We start from the raw sequence: 20,767 nt of genomic DNA on the forward strand, positions 1-20,767 counted from the left end.
GCCCGGCTGCACATGCGACGAACCCGCCCCCACCACGCATTGATAGGTCGACCATCGGGTTGGTCGACCGTACGATTGGTCGACCTCAATGTCACTCTATGGTAATGAGTGGATAATGAGCGGAATGTTGAAGGTTTTTCGGATACCGTGGGCGCAATTTTCGTCCGGCCGAAACGTAAATATGCTTACGACCGATTTGGAATGGTAAGCTTTCTTTTGAAGTAACGCACGCGTAGGTACGCTCTGTAACTTTCGAGCGCATAGCCGGACAGACGCACACCTGAGGACAGACAGACAGAAGGACAGACAGAAGGACAGACAGATCAACTCTATATATATAGATACTAGCTGGGGGAGCCCAGCTTTGCCAGGGCTGTTTTGGGCCGGGCGGTTTAAATCGAGTGCCAGGCTTTGGGGCCTCTCTGTGAATCTGCTGCCGGGCAACATTTTAAATCGAGTCCCAGGCTTTTGGGCCCTGTCTGTGTCCCTTTGTGAATCTGCTGCCGGGCAACATTTCTACCTTTTAATACCTTGAAAGATGAAAGTGAAAGTACTTATAAAAGGTTTTTGGTAAATCTTATGTTATTTTTAAAAGAGAAACTAACTTTTTCAAAGCTGGATGATCAAAGGGCTTTCAGGCCCTGTCTCTCTCTCCCTGTGTGAATCTGCTGCCGGGCAACATTTCTACCTTTTAATACCTTGAAAGATGAAAGTGAAAGTACTTATAAAACGTTTTTGGTAAATTTTATGTTATTTTTAAAAGAGATACTAACTGTTTCAAAGCTGGATGATCAAAGTAGTTTGAGCTGGAAGCTGAAGTAATGGCAGTGAAACAATGGCTGCCAGATCCCCGAGATGAAAACGATTAGTCCTGCCCACACACACACACACCGATTGGCCAACCATCAGGGGACCGTACTGTAGGATTGGTCAATCATGACGGCACAGGATTGGTCGAACCTTGACGTCAGTCAATCAATGCTAAGTAGCAGATAATGAGTTTAATTTTGAAGGTTTTTTGCATAAGGCGCGAACAATTTTGGTCCGACTGAAAAGTAAATATGCTTACGACCGTCCCGGAAGCGTAAGCTTTCTTCGGAGGTAACGCGCGCGTAGGTACGCTCTATAACTTTCGAGCGCATAGCCGGACAGACGCACACCCAAGGACAGAAGGACAGACAGACAGATCGACTCCTTTATATATATAGATGTGCTTCTTCACTCAATACACTACATTTCCCATAGTGCATTGTAAATCACCACTACAGTATACCATGTGGGACAATTCTAATACACATTCAAAATACACAACAGGAAGGATGATATTGTTTGTTTCAGCCTTCATTGTTTAATTAGCATTCGTCCTTTACTTTCCCAGCATTCAGTCTCATGACTGACTCCATTTTGAAGACGCATTTAAACCAAATCTTGGGGCATTTTCTCCTCCACAGTCTAGTCACTCAATCCAGAAAGGCTGCTACGGCCCTTCAGAAGGTTCAGAGGTGAACATTGAAGGTGGTTCTGGACATCTGTATTGAATTTCAGTTCTTTTCCTTTGGAGAAGAGAGCAACTTTTCAAAATTCTGACATTGACAGAATTGATCCAGGCAGATTGTTCATTGTGGCAAAGGCCTCAACTATCAGGGCACGGATTTAAAAATTAGGAGCAAGAGAGGGAAGTCTGACAGATTCTTTTTGAAGCAAAGGATAATAGAGTTGTGGAATAAATTCTAGGATAGACCTCCAAACAGTAATGCGGAGGTCGGGGATGGCATTAAAAGGGAAATTAGAGATGGGTGCAATAAGGGCACAGCAGTTATCATGGGTGACTTTAATCTACATATAGATTGGGCTAACCAAATTAGTAACAATACTGTGGAGGAGGAATTCCTGGAATGTATATGGGATGGTTTCCTGGACCAATATGTTGAGGAACCAACTAGAGATCAGGCCATCTTAGACTGGGTATTATGTAATGAGAAAGGATTAATTAGCAATCTTGTTGTGCGAGGCCCCTTGGGTCGGAGCGATCATAATATGATAGAATTCTTCATTAAGATGGAGAGTGAAACAGTTGACTCAGAGACTAGGGTCCTGAATTTAGATAAAGGAGACTACGATGGTATGAGGTGCGAGTTGGGTAGGATTGATTGGGGAATGTCACTCAAAGGGTTGACGGTGGATGGGCAATGGCAAACATTCAAAGATCGCTTGGATGAACTACAGAATTTGTTCATCCCAGTTTGGCATAAAAATAAAACAAAAAAGGTGACTCAACCGTGGATAACAAGGGAAATTAGGGACAGCATAAGATCCAAGGAGAGGACATATAAATTGGCCAGAAAAAGCAGTAAACCTGAGGATTGGGAGCAGTTTAGGATTCAACAAAGGAGGACAAAGGGATTAATTAAGAGGGGGGAAATAGAGTATAAGAGTAAGCTTGCAGGGAACATAAAAACTGACTGTAAAAGCTTTTATAGATATGTGAAGAGAAAAAGATTGGTGAAGTCAAGCGTAGGTTCCTTGAAGCCAGAATCAGGGGAATTTATAATGGGGAACAAAGAAATGGCAGACCAATTAAATACATACTTTGGTTCTGTCTTCAAAAAGGAGGACATAAATAACCTCCCAAAGATGTCGGGGAACATAGGGTCTGATGAAAGAGAGGAACTGAAAGAAATCAGTATTTGTAGGGAAATGGTGTTAGGAAAATTGACAGGATTGAGGGCCGATAAGTCCCCAGGGCCTGATAATCTACATCCTAGGGTACTTAAGGAAGTGGCCCTAGAAAAAGTAGATGCATTGCTGATCATCTTCCAAAATTCGATAGACTCTGGAACAGTATCCATGGATTGGAGGGTAGCTAATGTTACCCCACTATTCAAAAAGGGTGGTAGAGAAAAAACAGAGAATTACAGACCGGTAAGCCTGACATCGGTAGTGGGGAAAATGCTAGAGTCCATTATAAAGGATGTAATAGCAGAGCACTTGGAAAAAAGTGACCGGATCGGACAATGTCAATATGGCTTTACAAAAGTTAAATCGTGCTTAACTAATCTACTGGAATTTTTTGAGGATGTAACTGGTAAAATAGATAAGGGAGAACCAGTGGATGTGGTGTATTTGGATTTTCAAAAGGCTTTCGATAAGGTCCCGCATAAGAGATTAGCGTGTAAAATTAAGGCACATGGGATTGGGAGCATGGTATTGACTTGGATAGAGAACTGGTTGGCAGACAGAAAGCAAAGAGTTGGAATAAACGGCTCTTTTTCCAAGTGGCAGGCAGTGACTAGTGGGGTACCGCAGGGTTCCGTCCTTGGACCCCAGCTATTCACAATATATATTAATGATCTGGACGAGGGAACTAGATGTAATATCTCCAAGTTTGCAGACGACACAAAGCTGGGTGGGTGTGTGTGCTGTGAGGAGGATGCCGAGAGACTCCAGTATGATTTGGACAGGTTGTGTGATTGGGCAGAAGCATGGCAGATGCAATATAACGTGGATAAATGCGAGGTTATCTACTTTGGTGTCAAAAACAGGAAGGCAGATTATTATCTGAATGGCAATAGATTGGGAGAAGGGGAAGTGCAACGAGACCTGGGCGTCCTTGTGCACCAGTCGCTGAAAGTAAGCATGCAGGTGCAGTAGGTGGTTAAGAAGGCAAATGGTATGTTGGCCTTCGTAGCGAGAGGGTTTGAGTACAGGAACAAGGATGTCTCGCTGCAGTTGTACAGGGCCTTGGTGAGACCACATCTTGAGTATTGTGTGCAGTTTTGGTCGCCTTATCTGAGGAAGGATGTTCTTGCCATGGAAGGAGTGCAGCGAAGATTCACCAGGCTGATACCTGGGTTGGCAGGAATGATGTATGAGGAGAGATTGGGTTGATTGTGCTTGTACTCACTGGAGTTTAGAAGAATGAGAGGGGATCCGATCAAAGCTTATAAAATTCTAACAGGACTAGACGCTGGAAGGATGTTCCCGATGGTCGGGGAGTCCAGAACCAGGGGACACAGTCTAAGGAGAAGGGGTAAGCCATTTAGGACAGAGATGAGGAGGAATTACTTCACCCAGAGAGTGGTGAACCTGTGGAATTCTCTGCCAAAGGCAGTAGAGGCCAATTCATTAAATATATTCAAGAAGGAGTTGGATATATTTCTTAAGGCTAAAGGGATCAAGGGATATGGGGAGAAGGCTGGAACAGGGTACTGAATTTGGGTGATCAGCCATGATCTCAGTGACCTCCGTCTTACCCAGCATTGGGACTGTTTCCCCAGTGTAGGTCTTTAAGATGAGCTTGGCTGGCGTCAGTGATAGGTGGTTCAGTTTTTCTTTGAATAGCTTCTCTGGAATCAAGGAGACAGCAGCCCCCGTATCCAGCTCCATTTTGACCAATATTCCCTCTAGTAGTGGAGTGACTCCTTAGCCTGATGAGCCTCCATTCACCGTTAACACATGGAGATTCAGCTCCCCATCAGAGTCTGTGTCACTGTCTTCCTGTTCTTGTTTCACCATGTGTAGGTTTTTCTTTTTAGAACACCAGTTGGATGTGTTTCCTTGTTTGTTTTTATGTGTCTCTGTGTAGGATTGTTTGCTTTGCCCTTTACACACACGTTCAATGTGTCCATTCTTTTCACATTTCTGACAGGTCAGGTCTTTACACCAGCAGTCAGATGGCTGATGACCTGACCTTCCACATCTGTAACACTCTCTGGCACCCCTTGCATGCTTATCCGGTGTAGCTGCTACCCTGTGCACTCTTGTTGCAGCCCCCAACAGCTGTGCATCTTTAGCTGCTAACTCCATAGACACAGCAAGCTCCACTGCTGATTTAAGCGTCAGTTTGTCAGTCGTGAGCAAGCGCTTCTGTGTTGCTTCAAATCTTAATCCACACACAAACCTATCACGGACAGTGTCATTTAGAGTTTCACCAAACTCGCAATGCTCAGTTAGCTTCTTTAGCACTGCAACATATTCGGCTATGGACTCACCCTCCCCTTGGTTTCGTTTGTGAAACCTGAACCTCTCGGCAATCAGCAGCGGCTTGGGTGCGAAATGTGTTTCCAAAACTTTCACAATCTGATCATATGTCTTAGCGCCAGGCTTATCCGGGTGCATCAAACTCCGTAACAAGCCAAATGTTTTTGCTCTGATCACACTGAGGAAAGTCGCCACTTTCACATCATCTTTAATGCCATTTGCAGTCACGAAAAATCCGAAACGCTCTGTATAAGCACTCCATTGCTCCGCCGTTTCATCAAATGGTCCAAACGCTCCGGTTAGCATAGCCATTTTGTTTTCTTTTTTTTTTACACTCCTTTTCCTCCACTTCGTTTCACTGTATCGTTACTCTCCCCCTTCTTATTTGTGTAACACACGAACCGCCACCTTTACGAGGCGATTGCATCAGCACTAAACTGCGGGCGCGCCATTAAGAAAAGACAGGAACTTCTTACTTTAAACATCGCCGATTCCAGTGCAAAGTGATGTGCAAGTCCGTCGTCCTCGTCGCCAGTTTTGTTGTGTCTCAAGGGGTTTTATACCCTTACCTATATAACAATTAAGAAGGACTCCGAGGTGGAGAGTTTAGTTAACGGCCATTTTATTTACAATGTGCTTCTTCACTCAATGCACTACATTTCCCATAGTGCATTGCAAATCACCACCACGGTATCCCATGTGGGACAATTCTAATACACATTCAAAATACACAACAGGAAGGATGATATTGTTTGTTTCAGCCTTCAATGTTTAATTAGCATTCGTCCTTTACTTTCCCAACATTCAGTCTCATGACTGACTCCATTTTGAAGACGCATTTAAACCAAATCTTGGGGCATTTTCTCCTCCACAGTCTAGTCACTCAATCCAGAAAGGCTGCTACGGCCCTTCAGAAGGTGCAGAGGTGAACATTGAAGGTGGTTCTGGACATCTGTATTGAATTTCAGTTCTTTTCCTTTGGAGAAGAGAGCAACTTTTCAAAATTCTGATGTTGACAGAATTGATCCAGGCAGATTGTTCATTGTGGCAAAGGCCTCAACTATCAGGGCACGGATTTAAAAATTAGGAGCAAGAGAGGGAAGTCTGACAGATTTTTTGAAGCAAAGGATAATAGAGTTGTGGAATAAATGCTAGGATAGACCTCCAAACAGTAATGCGGAGGTTGGGGATGGCATTAAAAGGGAAATTAGAGATGGGTGCAATAAGGGCACAGCAGTTATCATGGGTGACTTTAATCTACATATAGATTGGGCTAACCAAATTAGTAACAATACTGTGGAGGAGGAATTCCTGGAGTGTATACAGGATGGTTTCCTGGACCAATATGTCGAGGAACCAACTAGAGATCAGGCCATCTTAGACTGGGTATTATGTAATGAGAATGGATTAATTAGCAATCTTGTTGTGCGAGGCCCCTTGGGTCAGAGCGATCATAATATGATAGAATTCTTCATTAAGATGGAGAGTGAAATAGTTGACTCAGAGGCTAGGGTCCTGAATTTAGATAAAGGAGACTACGATGGTATGAGGTGCGAGTTGGGTAGGATTCATTGGGGAATGTCACTCAAAGTGTTGACGGTGGATGGGCAATGGCAAACATTCAAAGATCGCTTGGATGAACTACAGCATTTGTTCATCCCAGTTTGGCATAAAAATAAAACAAAAAAGGTGACTCAACCATGGCTAACAAGGGAAATTAGGGACAGCATAAGATCCAAGGAGAGGACATATAAATTGGCCAGAAAAAGCAGTAAACCTGAGGATTGGGAGCAGTTTAGGATTCAACAAAGGAGGACAAAGGGATTAATTAAGAGGGGGAAAATAGAGTTTAAGAGTAAGCTTGTAGGGAACATAAAAACTGACTGTAAAAGCTTTTATAGATATGTGAAGAGAAAAAGATTGGTGAAGTCAAGCGTAGGTCCCTTGAAGTCCGAATCAGGGGAATTTATAATGGGGAACAAAGAAATGGCAAACCAATTAAATACATACTTTGGTTCTGTCTTCAAAAAGGAGGACACAAATAACCTCCCAAAGATGTCGGGGAACATAGGGTCTGATGAAAGGGAGGAACTGAAAGAAATCAGTATTTGTAGGGAAATGGTGTTAGGAAAATTGACAGGATTGAGGGCCGATAAGTCCCCAGGGCCTGATAATCTACATCCTAGGGTACTTAAGGAAGTGGCCCTAGAAAAAGTAGATGCATTGCTGATCATCTTCCAAAATTCAATAGACTCTGGAACAGTACCCATGGATTGGAGGGTAGCTAATGTTACCCCACTATTCAAAAAGGGTGGTAGAGAAAAAACGGGGAATTACAGACTGGTAAGCCTGACATCGGTAGTGGGGAAAATGCTAGAGTCCATTATAAAGGATGTAATAGCAGAGCACTTGGAAAAAAGTGACCGGATCGGACAATGTCAACATGGCTTTACAAAAGTTCAATCGTGCTTGAGTAATCTACTGGAATTTTTTGAGGATGTAACTGGTAAAATAGATAAGGGAGAACCAGTGGATGTGGTGTATTTGGATTTTCAAAAGGCTTTCGATAAGGTCCCGCATAAGAGATTAGCGTATAAAATTAAGGCACATGGGATTGGGAGCATGGTATTGACTTGGATAGAGAACTGGTTGGCAGACAGAAAGCAAAGAGTTGGAATAAATGGCTCTTTTTCCGAGTGGAAGGCAGTGACTAGTGGGGTACCGCAGGGATCGGTCCTTGGACCCCAGCTATTCACAATATATATTAATGATCTGGGCGAGGGAAGTAGATGTAATATCTCCAAGTTTGCAAACGACACAAAGCTGGGTGGGTGTGTGTGCTGTGAGGAGGATGCCGCGAAACTCCAGTATGATTTGGACAGGTTGGGTGATTGGGCAGAAGCATGGCAGATGCAATATAACGTGGATAAATGCGAGGTTATCTACTTTGGTGTCAAAAACAGGAAGGCAGATTATTATCTGAATGGCAATAGATTGGGAGAAGGGGAAGTGCAACGAGACCTGGGCATCCTTGTGCACCAGTCGCTGAAAGTAAGCATGCAGGTGCAGCAGGCGGTTAAGAAGACAAATGGTATGTTGGCCTTCGTAGCAAGAGGGTTTGAGTACAGGAACAAGGATGTCTTGCTGCAGTTGTACAGGGCCTTGGTGAGACCACATCTTGAGTATTGTGTGCAGTTTTGGTCGCCTTATCTGAGGAAGGATGTTCTTGCCATGGAAGGAGTGCAGCGAAGATTCACCAGGCTGATACCTGGGATGGCAGGAATAATGTATGAGGAGAGATTGGGTTGATTTTGCTTGTACTCACTGGAGTTTAGAAGAATGAGGGAATCTGATCAAAACGTATAAAATTCTAACAGGACTAGACGCTGGAAGGATGTTCCCGATGGTCGGGGAGCCCAGGGGACACAGTCTAAGGATAAGGGGTAGGCCATTTAGGACAGAGATGAGGAGGAATTACTTCACCCAGAGAGTGGTGAACCTGTGGAATTCTCTGCCAAAGAAGGCAGTAGGGGCCAATTCATTAAATATATTCAAGAAGGAGTTGGATATATTTCTTAAGGCTAAAGGGATCAAGGGATATGGAGAGAAGGCAGGAACAGGGTATTGAATTTGGGTGATCAGCCATGATCTCAGTGAATGGCGGAGCAGGCTCGAGGGGCCGAATGGCCTACTCCTGCTCCTATCTTCTATGTTTCTATGTTGAATAAATAGATAGAAGAGGAGTGTTTCTGGAGAGATTAGGGATTGAGCAATATAATGAGGTAGGTAGGTGGGGCTGGGATATGGTGAAAAGACGCCTCGATATGGTGGGATATGGGGAGGAGGTGGGGATATGGGGAGGAGGTGGGGATATGGGGAGGACAGGTTTGATCTATGAAATAAGGAACAGGCTTTTTGGGCAAGTCCCTAATAGTCGTTATGTTCCTGGTCCCAGAATGACAGCTTACGGAAGGATTTCTTCTGTAGTTCAGATGTCGGCAGTTTGTTTATTGCCTGTTTAAACAAAATAAAAAATAGTGCAGTTTCCAAAATTAATCTCGCAACAAATGTGACAATAAAAGATAATTCCAGATCCTCTGATGTGTTTACCCAGGAAGTATCCTCATTTTTAAACTTTGTGCCCTGATAGTTGGAGTGACTGTTAACTTTGTCCCTGATTATTGTTTCTAAAAGCTTCCCCACTCCCGAGGTTAAACTGACTGGCCTGTAGTTGCTGAGTTTATCCTTACAACCTTTTTTGAACAATTGTGTAACATTTGCAATTCTCCAGTCCTCTGGCACCACCCCCGTATCTAAGGAGGATTGGAAGATTATGGCCAGTACCTCCGCGATTTCTTCCTTCACTTCCCTCAGCATCCTAGGATACATCCCATCTGGTCCTGGTGACTTATCTACTTTAAGTACAGCCAGCCTTTCTAGTACCTCCTCTTTATCAATTTTTATCCCATCCATTATCTCCTCCTCCTTCACTATGTCTGTGGCACCATCCTCTTCCTTGAAGAGAGATGCAAAGTACTCATTTAGTACCTCAGCCATGCCCTCTGCCTCCATGCATAGGTCTCCTTTATGGTCCCTAATCGGCCCCACCCCTCATCTTACTTCCCATTTACTATTTATATGCCTATAGAAGACTTTTGGATTCCATTTTATGTTTTCCCACAGGTTCACCATTTATACAAAAAGTGACAGATATCACAAGCTTCGCCTCCACCCTTGTCAAGTGTTACAGAAACATACCTTTAAGCTCAGTGTATATGGACTGATCTGGTTGCTGTAATGCCTAACAGAGAACAGAGCAATGATAGAATTAGCAATCTAGTGGCACGTGCCCAATGAAGGGTTAGTTGGAATATTTCAATGTTCTAATAATACTTATTGTTATGGGCAATAAAAGATGTACCTGTGTCTCTGCTAGTATCCTCCTGAATTCCTAAGAGTTGGCTCACTGGGTAGTACACTTGCCTCTGAGTCAGAAGATTGTGGGCTCAAGCTCCACTCTAGAGACATGGTCATATAACCCAGACTGACACTTCTGTGCAGTGCTGAGGGAGTGCTGCAGGGTTGGAGGTGCAGTCTTTTGGATGAGACGTTAAACTGAGGCCCCATCTTCCCTCTCAGGTGGATATAAAAGATCCCACTGCACTATTTTGAAAAAGAGCAGTGGAGGTCTCCCAGTGTCCTGGTCAATTATGTTTGTGGGTCATTACTGTGCTCAGATTGGTTGTTGTGTTTCCTACATTACAACAGTGACTACTCTTGAAAAGCATTTCATTGGCTGTAAGGTGAGGTGGGACAATGAGGTCGTGAAAGTAGCGATATTAATGGAAGTTTTCTTTCTTTCTGAGAAATTGTGGAATGCAGTGGGTGGCCACAAGTCCTGAGGTTAGGAGTGAGCAAAGAGATTGTTATGTTCATTAATAACTAGACATTCTTATTATGAACACAGCTAGCTTTTGCTAGTTACTTTTATTGAGCACATGTGGACTTGTACAGCATCTTGTAGAGGCTTCCATCTTGACTGCTGCCTTGTGGGTAGCCTAGCCTCATGGGTAATGTAGTCTTAATATATATACAGCTGGGTAGTGTTGTCTTAATACATACAGCTATATACAGCTCTACACAGCTCTATGGCTCCACCTAGTGTCCACTATAGAATGACATGTTTTTGATCATTACAGAGACCAGGGGATTGGGAATGAGTGAGTGCAGCAGAAAGCCTGTGGTGGCTGGGTGGGAGCAGATGAGGCATGAACTTGTGGGGGTGGGACTGGAAAGGAATGAGACCTGAATGTGGAGACAGCAATGACCCTGCACAGTGAGCCTGGAACATGAGAACTGAGCAGGAAGATCCCAGTGATTCAGTGGGCAATCCAGCAGGGCTGAACATTTGGATTGCTAGTCACCTTGCCCATTCCCATTAGTTAGGGCTTTGGGATTGGTGGATAGGTCTATCAATAAGACACATGGGACCAATTAGATCCCAGAAAGGTAAAACTTTGTGCATTTGGTGAATTTTGTGCACCAGACACATCATTGTTTATCGTACAAAGAGACTTACCATGTATATTTGATTGGAATCTGCTGGAGAATGTTTCAAACTCTGTAACAAAGTGTAAACAGATAAAGATTGGGTCAGGTAGCCATTGTCAAAATGAGAATTTACTAAATCCTGCCGACACACAGTCAGGAGTTACCGTCTTGAAACGTTTATATTTCCACGAACGTGCCTGATTTCTGATATAGTTTAATTCGACTGTAGACACAGTATGTTAACGGAAGATGAACACTATAGTTGAAGATGAGAGAAATGTCTTTGTTAGAACAGTACAAACATACTGTGATCGTACGTTGCAAGGTCAAGCTTCAGTCTGCCTCTTTCACCAGTTTATCACCGGGTCTCTGTGCTGCTTTGAAGCTAAATGATGTGATTGAAAGAACACAAACTCCTGAACTCCTGAAGTTTGACAATTAATCCACACGTAACCTAATATCACTGCTCAGTCAGTTATAAGTAATTTGAACTGTTTATCTACATTTAATCTCACTCACTAGACAAATCCAGCCATTGTTAGATTAACAAAAACATTGAAAAGTATTTAACAAAATATTATGGACAAAAAGTCAACAGATCCAATGTTACTTTTTTGGCAGTGTTCTATTTCACAGCTTCCTAAATGTGTCCAGTGACAACACTGGCAGTAAGAGCATTGACAAAGGAGGGCACCTGGTTTAACCTGCCGGAGGATTGCCCCGTGTAACCGTGGTGATAACCTTTGGGAGAGTGATCAGCCGGGTGAAGAGCGCAATGGCTTCTGTCAACAGGTTTGTTGGGTTGTTTAGAAATGTATCTGTGTCCAGGAATGGTCTCGGAGAAAGCTCAGACTGGCACCATTGGCTGCAAGCTGAAACTTGTCTGGTTGCCCTCCAGGCTTGGGCTGGTTGCAATACGTGGATTGCTGAGATGGTGACCAGCTAGGGAAGGGGTGTTTGAGTGCTCAGCATCGTGGTCTGTAGCCTGGGCTGTGGTTCTTCCAATATCCCACTTTTCCTTCAGTCCTGCCCAGTTCTCTATTTGATTCAATGGGAGGGAAAGCCTTCCCCGGACTGGGGATGCAGTGCGGGTCGTGATAGAGCCCCGTGAGAGAAGCAGAGGTCAGGCACCGTCCACTGGGAGAGCACATTGGAGGATGGGTCGTGCCAAGCTGTTCCCAAATACCTAATGTGAGTGTCAGAGGAGTCTGTAGAGACCAGGGATCAGAGCTCCTGATCTCTCTCGCTATGCCAGGGACTGATGATCTCTGAGCATGGGATATATTCAAAGAAAAAAGCTGAAAAGTTGGGCTGTGCAGAAGAAATTGATTTGAAATCACAAACTCAGATTCGCACCAGCCGCACCATTGGGCCTTTTCTTGTTACAGGATCACGTATGTTAAGAACCAGCGGAACTCACCCGCCTGTGTCCTGCAGCAGGACGGTTACCGTAATCTACATGTGGGCTCTGGTCACCAGTTGTCCCTGATGAGGCTGTGAAATAAAGGATAAAATGTCACCAACAGCCAAGTGTTATGCGTTATTGAATGGCGGAGCAGGCTCGAGGGGCCGAATGGCCTACTCCTGCTCCTATCTTCTATGTTTCTATGTTTCTATTGAGAACACTTCCCTGAATGTTAATTCAATTCTGAAAGCAAAGGTTAGAAAAATAATGAAGGATATTTGCCAGCTTTCTTATTGTTATATAAAAGTGAATTTGAGCCTGACTGTGGTCCCACTTCACTCCCAATATCTGGTACAATGTAGATGGGCTGATATTAACTTGCAATGCAGTCTGCAGATCACCAAAACACGTCCCTTAATTATTCCCGGACTCATTTCTATACAAGATGCACTGCAGCAACTTGCCAAAGCTTTTCTGACAACATCTCGCTAACCCGTGACCTCTACCACCTAGAAGGACAAGGGCAGCAGGCACACCACCACCACCAAGTTCCCCTCCAAGTCACACACCATCCTGACTAAGAAGTATATCGCTGATCCTTCATCGTCGCTGGGTCAAAATCCTGGAACTCCCTCCCTAACGGCACTGTGGGAGTACCTTCACCACACGGACTGCAACGGTTCAAAAAGGCGGCTCACCACCACATTGACAAGGGCAATTTTTTATTTGTTTATGGGATCTGGGCATCACTGGCAAGGCCAGCATTTATTGCCCATCCCTAATTGCCCTTAAGAAGGTGGTGGTGAGCCGACTTCTTGAACCGCTGCAGTCCGTGTGGTGAAGGTACTCCCACAGTGCTGTTAGGGAGGGAGTTCCAGGATTTTGACCCAGCGACGATGAAGACTCGGCGATATACTTCCAAATCAGATGGTGTGTGACTTGGAGGGGAACCTGGAGGTGGTGGTGTTCCCATGCGCCTGCTGCCCTTGTCCTTCTAGGTGGAAGAGGTCGCGGGTTTGGGAGGTGCTGCTGAAGAAGCCTTGGCGAGTTGCTGCAGTGCATCTTGTAGATGGTACACACTGCAGCCACAGTGCGCCGGTGGTGGAGGGAGTGAATGTTTACGGTGGTGGTTGGGGTGCCAATCAAGTGGGCTGCTTTGTCCTGGATGGTGTTGAGCTTCTTGGGTGTTGTTGGAGCTGCACTCATCCAGGCAAGTGGAGAGTATTCCATCACACTCCTTACTTGTGCCTTGTAGATGGTGGAAAGGCTTTGGGGAGTCAGGAGGTGAGACACTCGCCGCAGAATACCCAGCCTCTGACCTGCTCTTGTTGCCACAGTATTTATGTGGCTGGTCCAGTTAAGTTTCTTAATTAGGATGGGCAATAAATGCCGGCCTTGCCAGCGACACCCACATTCCGAGAATAGACAAATTTTCACTGCCTGAAAGGGCGGTGGAAGCAGATTCAATAATAACTTTCAAAAGGGAATTGGATAAATACTTGAAGCAGAAAAATTCCCAGGGCTATGGGGAAAGAGCGGGGGAGTGGGACTAATGGGATAGGTCTACTAAAGAGCCGGCACGATGGGCCAAATGGCCTCCTTCTGTGCTGTATCATTCTATGATTCAAAACAATTGCATAACAATCAAGTCAAACTGAATTATTTCGTCACATACGGGATTGTTTTTTTCCACAAAGTGTGTATCTGATGAGTAAAATGGCTCCAGTAACAACAGCGACTCCCAGCACAGCACCCAGAATGATCCAGACAAGGGTCGTCCTCACGACTCGATCCATTTGTGTTTCAGGAACTGGGAAAGGAAATGACATGTTTAAGGCAGAAGACCAGGGAAAGGCATCAGATTCTCTTCAGACAGTGAAGTGTGAAATGGTACCAACGGGAAAATCAAATCAGGGTGGAATTCAGATTGAGCAGGGCACCCAACATGATGGAAACTTGGAGGCATAATGGCCGGGAGTTGCTTTGCTGTGGCGCCGTAACTTCACCAGACGTGCGGTATAGACCCATACAGTTCCAAGGAAATTCTGGCCACTGTTAGCTTGAACATAGAGCGTTTGGGAGGGACGGTAAGTTAAGTGGATGGGAGCAGCAAGTTAGAAAGGGCAATAAAAACAGTGAATGCTGGAAATACTCAGCAGGTCAGGCAGCATCTGTGGAGAGAGAAACCGCGTTAACGTTTCAGGTCGATGACCCTTCGTCAGAACACAAAGGGACATCGGCAGACTAAATAAGTGAGCAAAACTGGCAAATGGGGTTCAACGTGAGGAATTGTGCGGCCATGCACTCTGGATCCAAGGAAGACAAATGGGAACATTTTCATAATGGCGAGAAACTAGGAACTGTGGAGGAGTAAAGAGATTTGGGTGTCCAGGCACAAATATCACTAAAAACTAGAGAACAGGTGGAAAGGCTGATGGAATGTTGGCCTTTATCGCAACATGGCTACAATACAAAGGGGGGCAGCGATGCTTCAGCTGCACCGAGCCTTGTTCAGACCCCATCTGGACACTGCGTTCAGTTCTGGGCAGCGCACCTCAGGAAGGATAGATTGGCCTTGGCGGGGCTCCAGGTACAGATTCACCAGAGTAATACCGGGGATAAAAGGGTTAAATTATGAGGACACGATGGGCCGAAGGGCCTCTTTCTGTTCTGTATAACTCTATGACAGGTTTCATAAACTTGCCTTTTATTGCCTTGAGTTTAGTAGATTGAGGGGTGATCAAATCAAGGTGTTTAAAGGTAGGTACAGAGAAATGATTTCACCTGGTGGGGAAGTCCAGAACAAGGGGACACAATCTAAGGCTGGGTCATTCAGGAGTGAAACCAGGCAGCACTTTTTCACAGAGAGAATAGTAGAAATCTGAAACTCCTCTCCCCCAAAAGGCAGAGGATTCTGGGTTTATTGATATTTTCGGGGCTCAGATTGACAGATTTTTATTAGGTAAGGGTAACAAGGGATATGGATCAAAGGCGAGTAACTGGAGTTGAGGTACAGATCAGCCATGATCTAATAGAATGAGAGAACAGCTCGAGGGGCTGAATGGCCTCCTCCCGTTCGTATGTTCCCCCACTTTATCCCAGCATTGGCAGTCGCGCCTTCAGTTGCCTAGGGCCCACGCCCGAGTTCCCTGCCTCAACCTCGATTTCTCTCCACCTCCCTCTCCTCCTTTAGGACCCTCCTGAAAATCCACTCTTTGAGCAAGTGTTTGGACACCTCTCCCAAAACGATGCATCACCAACTCCCCCTACATGCTACTGTGTGAAGCTTTCAGTGTCAGCCCTCACTGGGTCAGAAGTATTGGTCTTCACGGTTTCACACCATGCCTCTGTTCAGCTTGGAGTTCTCGCTCCATGGGCTGATCAGTTGCAGTGGGGTTTGGAGGTGGCCAAGTTGGTGGGCAATTGGCAGATTTGCGACCAGCTGATTCTTTTCTTCCATCTGAGGTGGTAAGTGTGAAAGTATCTTCTCAGCAAGCCTGATTCTGTTTTACTTCATTAATCAATGGTTAGGTGGCCGAACTTTCAGAATTTCAGGGGGATTGACTTTGTCAGCTTCAGCCATTAGATATCTCCCCTCCTCTGTGGGTGCTGGACGACAACAACAGGGCTGTTGGGGTGGGGTCGGGTGTCGAAGGTCAGCAATCACGGTGTTGACATGTCTTCTCTCTTTGGGTGCTGATGGGCGTGTTGGATGTTTCCAATATTTTAGGCATTTATATTTGATTTCCAGCATTTACAGTTTTTTTCTTTTTAATCTCCCATTTCACTTTCCATGTTTTCCATCTCTGTCCACTTGATTCTGGAGTTTATTTGCTGTGTATATTCCCTGTACCTTTTCACATGCAGCTATTTTCACATCTTTTTACTGTCTTAATCCCTCGTTGTTGCCTCCTGCAGGTGATCTCCGTCTATCATCTCCCTGTTTACACCTCTTTCCAGCTTTATTATAAACCTCTCGGCCTCTCTCTTCAGCAACACTGACGCACTCTATCTCAAAGCTGTCCTGGTCCGCAGTTCCATTTCAACCTTCGCCTCACCCAGCGATTCAACAAAAAACTTTTTTTCTTCCTTTCAGGTGTCAAGGATCGCAAGCTTCAACAACTCTTGAACACCAACACCCCTCCGGAACCTTCTTCCCCTTCACTTTCCTCTGACCCCATCCCTTCTCCCAATCTCACCCCCTGCCGCATTTTCACTATCCCCTCTGACCTTCCCCTTTCTGACCCCGAACGATCAGTCCTCAGCAAAGCCCTGAGCTTCATCCCCTTACGCCCCCATCTCAATGAATTTCGAGCTCGGCACGATGCTGAGCTCTTTTTCCGCCGCCTTCGTCCCCGTGCCCACTTCTTTGGCCAGGGGTCTTCCCCTCGCACAGCTGACCTTTTCTCCCGCTTTCAGAATTCTCGTTCTACCTGGACCCCTCCCTCTGGCCTCTTACGCTCTCTAGATCTTTTCATTGCAAACTGCTGGCGTGACATCGACCGTCTCCATTTCTCTGCTCCCCTCACTCACTCCAACCTACCTCCCTCTGAACTTGCAGCACTCCATTCTCTCAGATCCAACCCTGACATTGTCATTAAACCTGCTGACAAGGGTGATGCTGTTGCTGTTTGGCGAACCGACCTCTACCTAGTGGAGGCTGAACACCAACTCTCCGACACCTCCTCCTACCTCCGCCTGGACCATGACCCCACTACCGAACATCACGCCACCATTTCCAAGGCTGTCACTGACCTCATCTCTTCTGGAGATCTTCCCCCCACGGCCGCCAACCTCATAGTTCCCCAACCCCGCACAGCCCGCTTCTAACTCCTTCCCAAGATCCACAAACAGGACTGCCCTGGTAGACCCATCGTTTCAGCCTGTTCTTGCCCCATGGAACTTATCTCTTCCTAACTCAACTCTATTTTTTCTCCCTTTGTCCAGTCTGTTCCCACCTACATCTGTGACTCTTCCGACGCCCTCCGCCACTTTAACAGTTTCCAGTTTCCTAGTCCCAACCGCCTCCTTTTCACTATGGACGTACAATCCCTCTGCACCTCCATCCCCCACCAGGATGGCCTGAAGGCGCTCCGCTTCTTCCTTGAACAGAGGCCCAACCAGACCCCATCTACCACCACCCTCCTCCGCCTGGCTGAACTTGTTCTCACATTGAACAACTTCTCCTTTGACTCCACTCACTTCCTCCTATTTAAAGATGTTGCTATGGGAACCCGCATGGGTCCTAGCTATGCCTGCCTTTTCGTGGGATATGTGGAGCATTCTTTGTTCCAGTCCGACTCAGGTCCCCTCCCTCACCTCTTTTTCCAGTACATGGATGACTGTACTGGTGCTGTTGCCTGCTCTCGCCCTGAACTAGAAAATTTCATTCACTTTGCTTCCAATTTCCACACTTCCCTCACCTTCACATGGTTCATCTCCGACTCTTCCCTTCCCTTCCTCGACTTCTCTGTCTCCATCTCTGAGGATAGGCTATTGACAAACATTCACTACAAGCCCACTGACTCCCACAGCTACCTGGACTACACTTCCTCCCACCCCGCTTTCTGTAAGGACTCTATTCCATTCTCCCAGTTTCTCCATCTCCTCTGCATCTGCTCTGACGATGCCACCTTCCATACTAGTGCTTCTGACATGTCTTCCTTTTTCCTCAACCGAGGATTCCCCTCTACTGTTGTTGATACAGCCCTTGAAGGTGTCCGTTTTATTTTCCGCGCTTCTGCTCTCACCCCTTCCCCTCCATCCCGGAAACACGATAGGGTTCCCCTTGTCCTCACCTTTCACCCCACCAGCCTTCACATTCAACGGATCATCCTCCGCCATTTCCGCCACCTTCTGATCCCACCACCAAATGCATCTTCCCCTCACCTCCCCTTTCAGCATTCCGAAGGGACCACTTCCTCCGCGACACCCTGGTCCACTCCTCTATCGCCCCCAGCACCCCTTCCCCTTCGCCCGGTACCTTCCCGTGCAAGCGCAGGAGATGCAACACCTGCCCTTATACCTCCATCCTTCCCACTGTCCAGGGCCCCAAACACTCCTTCCAGGTGAAACAGTGATTTACTTGTACTTCTTGCAATTTAGTATACTGTATTCGCTGCTCACGATGCGGTCTCCTCTACATTGGGGAGACCAAACGCAGATTGGGTGACTGCTTTGCGGAACACCCCGAGCTTCCGGTCGCTTGTCAGTTTAATTCTCAGCTCCACTCCCACTCTGACCTCTCTGTCCTCAGCCTCTTACACTGCTCCAATGAAGCTCAAGGTAATCTCGAGGAACAGCACCTCATCTTTCGATTAGGCACTTTACAGCCTTCTGGACTCAACACTGAGATCAAAAATTTCAAACCATAACCTCTGCCCCATCTTTTTTCCCATTTTTTTCTCTCTCACATGGCGGCGCTCGATCATTCTGCCATCGCCATTCACACTTCATCTACAGTCGTCTATTGTTTCTGAACGTGTCCCATTACCATCTCCTTTTGCCTCGCACCAGCAGCCCTTTTGTCTCTGAATCTCTCCTGCCTTCCAGCCTATCACAGACCTTCCCTTTTGTTCTTTCCTCCCCTCCCCCCTCTCCCTGCCCCTCCACTCGCTTAAAAACCTGCTCCATCTCCAACTTTTTCCAGTTCTGACGAAGGGTCATCGACCTGAAACATTAACCCTGTTTCTCTCTCCACAGATTCTGCCTGACCTGCTGAATATTTCCAGCATTTTCTCTTTTTATTTATTATAAACCTGCTGGCGGGTCACTGAACCAATCAGCTGCCTCTTTGTGACGCCTGTTGTCGTTCAGCTCTTCTCTCTGCCCCGTTCCCCACTTCATTTTGTTGAGTCTAAAAGGGGCTGTTTTCCCCCAGTTTTTTCAGGCTATAAGCCCAAAACATGGGCCCAGCCTTTCTCTGTACAGATGGGCATCGGCCTGTTATGTATTTCTAGCATTTTCTGTTTTATTTCGGATTTCCAACATTTGCATTATTTTATTTTAAGATTGAACAGCATTGGACTAATTCCCTGTGGTAGTTTTTTTGCGCAGTTGCTGTGGGGAGGACATCTCTTTACAAGTGTTCCCTGTGGTTATCTGCCAACTTACAGGAAATGAATGGAGGCGAGTCTGTGACTGGACAAACTGGGCATTGCTGTTGGAAGGGCAGGGCTCAGTGTCCAAATGGCCTTGTCTCATCCCATAGCTTCCGTGTTCTTACACTCAATACGGTGCTGTTACTGAGACCCTGCCAGTGTTAGCTAACATTGACTTACCGGTTACATTGAGCTGGGTCCCTGCTCCATAGATGTAGCTCCACACACCACAGCTGTAGGCAGCAGTATCGCTGAGGGACACATTCACGATGGTCAGAATGTAACTGTTACTGGTGACGTTCCTGGAAGGTTGAAAACGGTCGGGGAAACCCCGGGATCTGGTAATGGTGCCATTCACAAACTGGCTCATCACCCACTCGCTGTTGTTCCCAGGTCGCTGGTAGTGCCAGTGGACATCAGTGTCACTCACACTGGCATTGTACATGGCACATTGTAACTGGATGGTTTCACCCTCTGGCACCTTGCTGACTGTTGGATACTGAATAAGGACCGGATCAGCCAATGGACCTGTTAATATTTAAAAGAACCAAAAATAATACAACTTGAAGCACCACATTTTATAAAACCTGCTCCTGCTTAAAATGATCTGCTAAAGGTTAACTGAACCTTATAGCATGGAAACCCTGTCTGCAAGCACCTTGGGAGTGGATGATGTGATACAAGTGCATCTGCTGATTGCACTGCGATCGGCGTATATTATCCGTTCAGTGCAAGTTCCTGCCCACAGAACGGACTCTCTAAAGGAGCATTTGAAGAAGGGTTCGACCCGAAACGTCAACTCAAATTTCTGTCCACGGATGTTGCCTGACCTGCTGAGTTTTTCCAGCATTTTCTTTTGTTGTTTCGGATTTCCAACATCCGCAGTATTTTGCTATCGTCCCATTTACACAACGTTCACAGCCGACACTTGTTCAAAGAACTCTAGCAGACATTTAAATAGGTGCATTCTCACCTGCAGCATAAAGGAAGGGCTTTAAAGCTTCAAAGCTGCTGCACAACAGTCGCTCCTTGACCACACCGGGCCAGAATTACTGTGACTGCACTGACACTCACCTTGGATAAAGTGAGGGAAGGAACTCCGTCCTCTGTCACATCTTGGAGCCCCTTCCCTAAATAGACTGGTGCAATGGGCTGGCGGGAATTAACTGACAGGATGATTGCTCTTACCAACTTACAGCAGATTGTCAGCAAATATTACCTCGAATGACAT

The 20,767-nt window shown here is 45.9% G+C and overlaps 1 protein-coding gene across 1 annotated transcript in view; it reads right to left on the minus strand.

Annotated features, from left to right (window-relative positions):
• Positions 1 to 1,177: 1,177 nt before the first annotated feature.
• LOC147120832 (immunoglobulin gamma-1 heavy chain-like) overlaps positions 1,178 to 20,767 on the minus strand; it is a 38,470-nt gene continuing 18,880 nt past the window's right edge. The window contains exons 2-8 of the mRNA XM_085979154.1: positions 19,717 to 20,064; positions 14,112 to 14,246; positions 12,452 to 12,525; positions 11,060 to 11,101; positions 9,739 to 9,781; positions 8,949 to 8,994; positions 1,178 to 5,956 (exon numbers count right to left, since the gene is read on the minus strand). Coding sequence (XP_085835280.1) covers positions 8,969 to 8,994; positions 9,739 to 9,781; positions 11,060 to 11,101; positions 12,452 to 12,525; positions 14,112 to 14,246; positions 19,717 to 20,064 — 668 coding nt within the window. The 3' untranslated portion in view covers positions 1,178 to 5,956; positions 8,949 to 8,968. The remainder of the gene's footprint in view (positions 5,957 to 8,948; positions 8,995 to 9,738; positions 9,782 to 11,059; positions 11,102 to 12,451; positions 12,526 to 14,111; positions 14,247 to 19,716; positions 20,065 to 20,767) is intronic.

This window comes from Somniosus microcephalus, chromosome 3 (assembly GCF_052327205.1).
Source record: "Somniosus microcephalus isolate GS21.2 chromosome 3, FLI_Smic_1.0, whole genome shotgun sequence".
Classification (NCBI taxonomy): domain Eukaryota; kingdom Metazoa; phylum Chordata; class Chondrichthyes; order Squaliformes; family Somniosidae; genus Somniosus; species Somniosus microcephalus.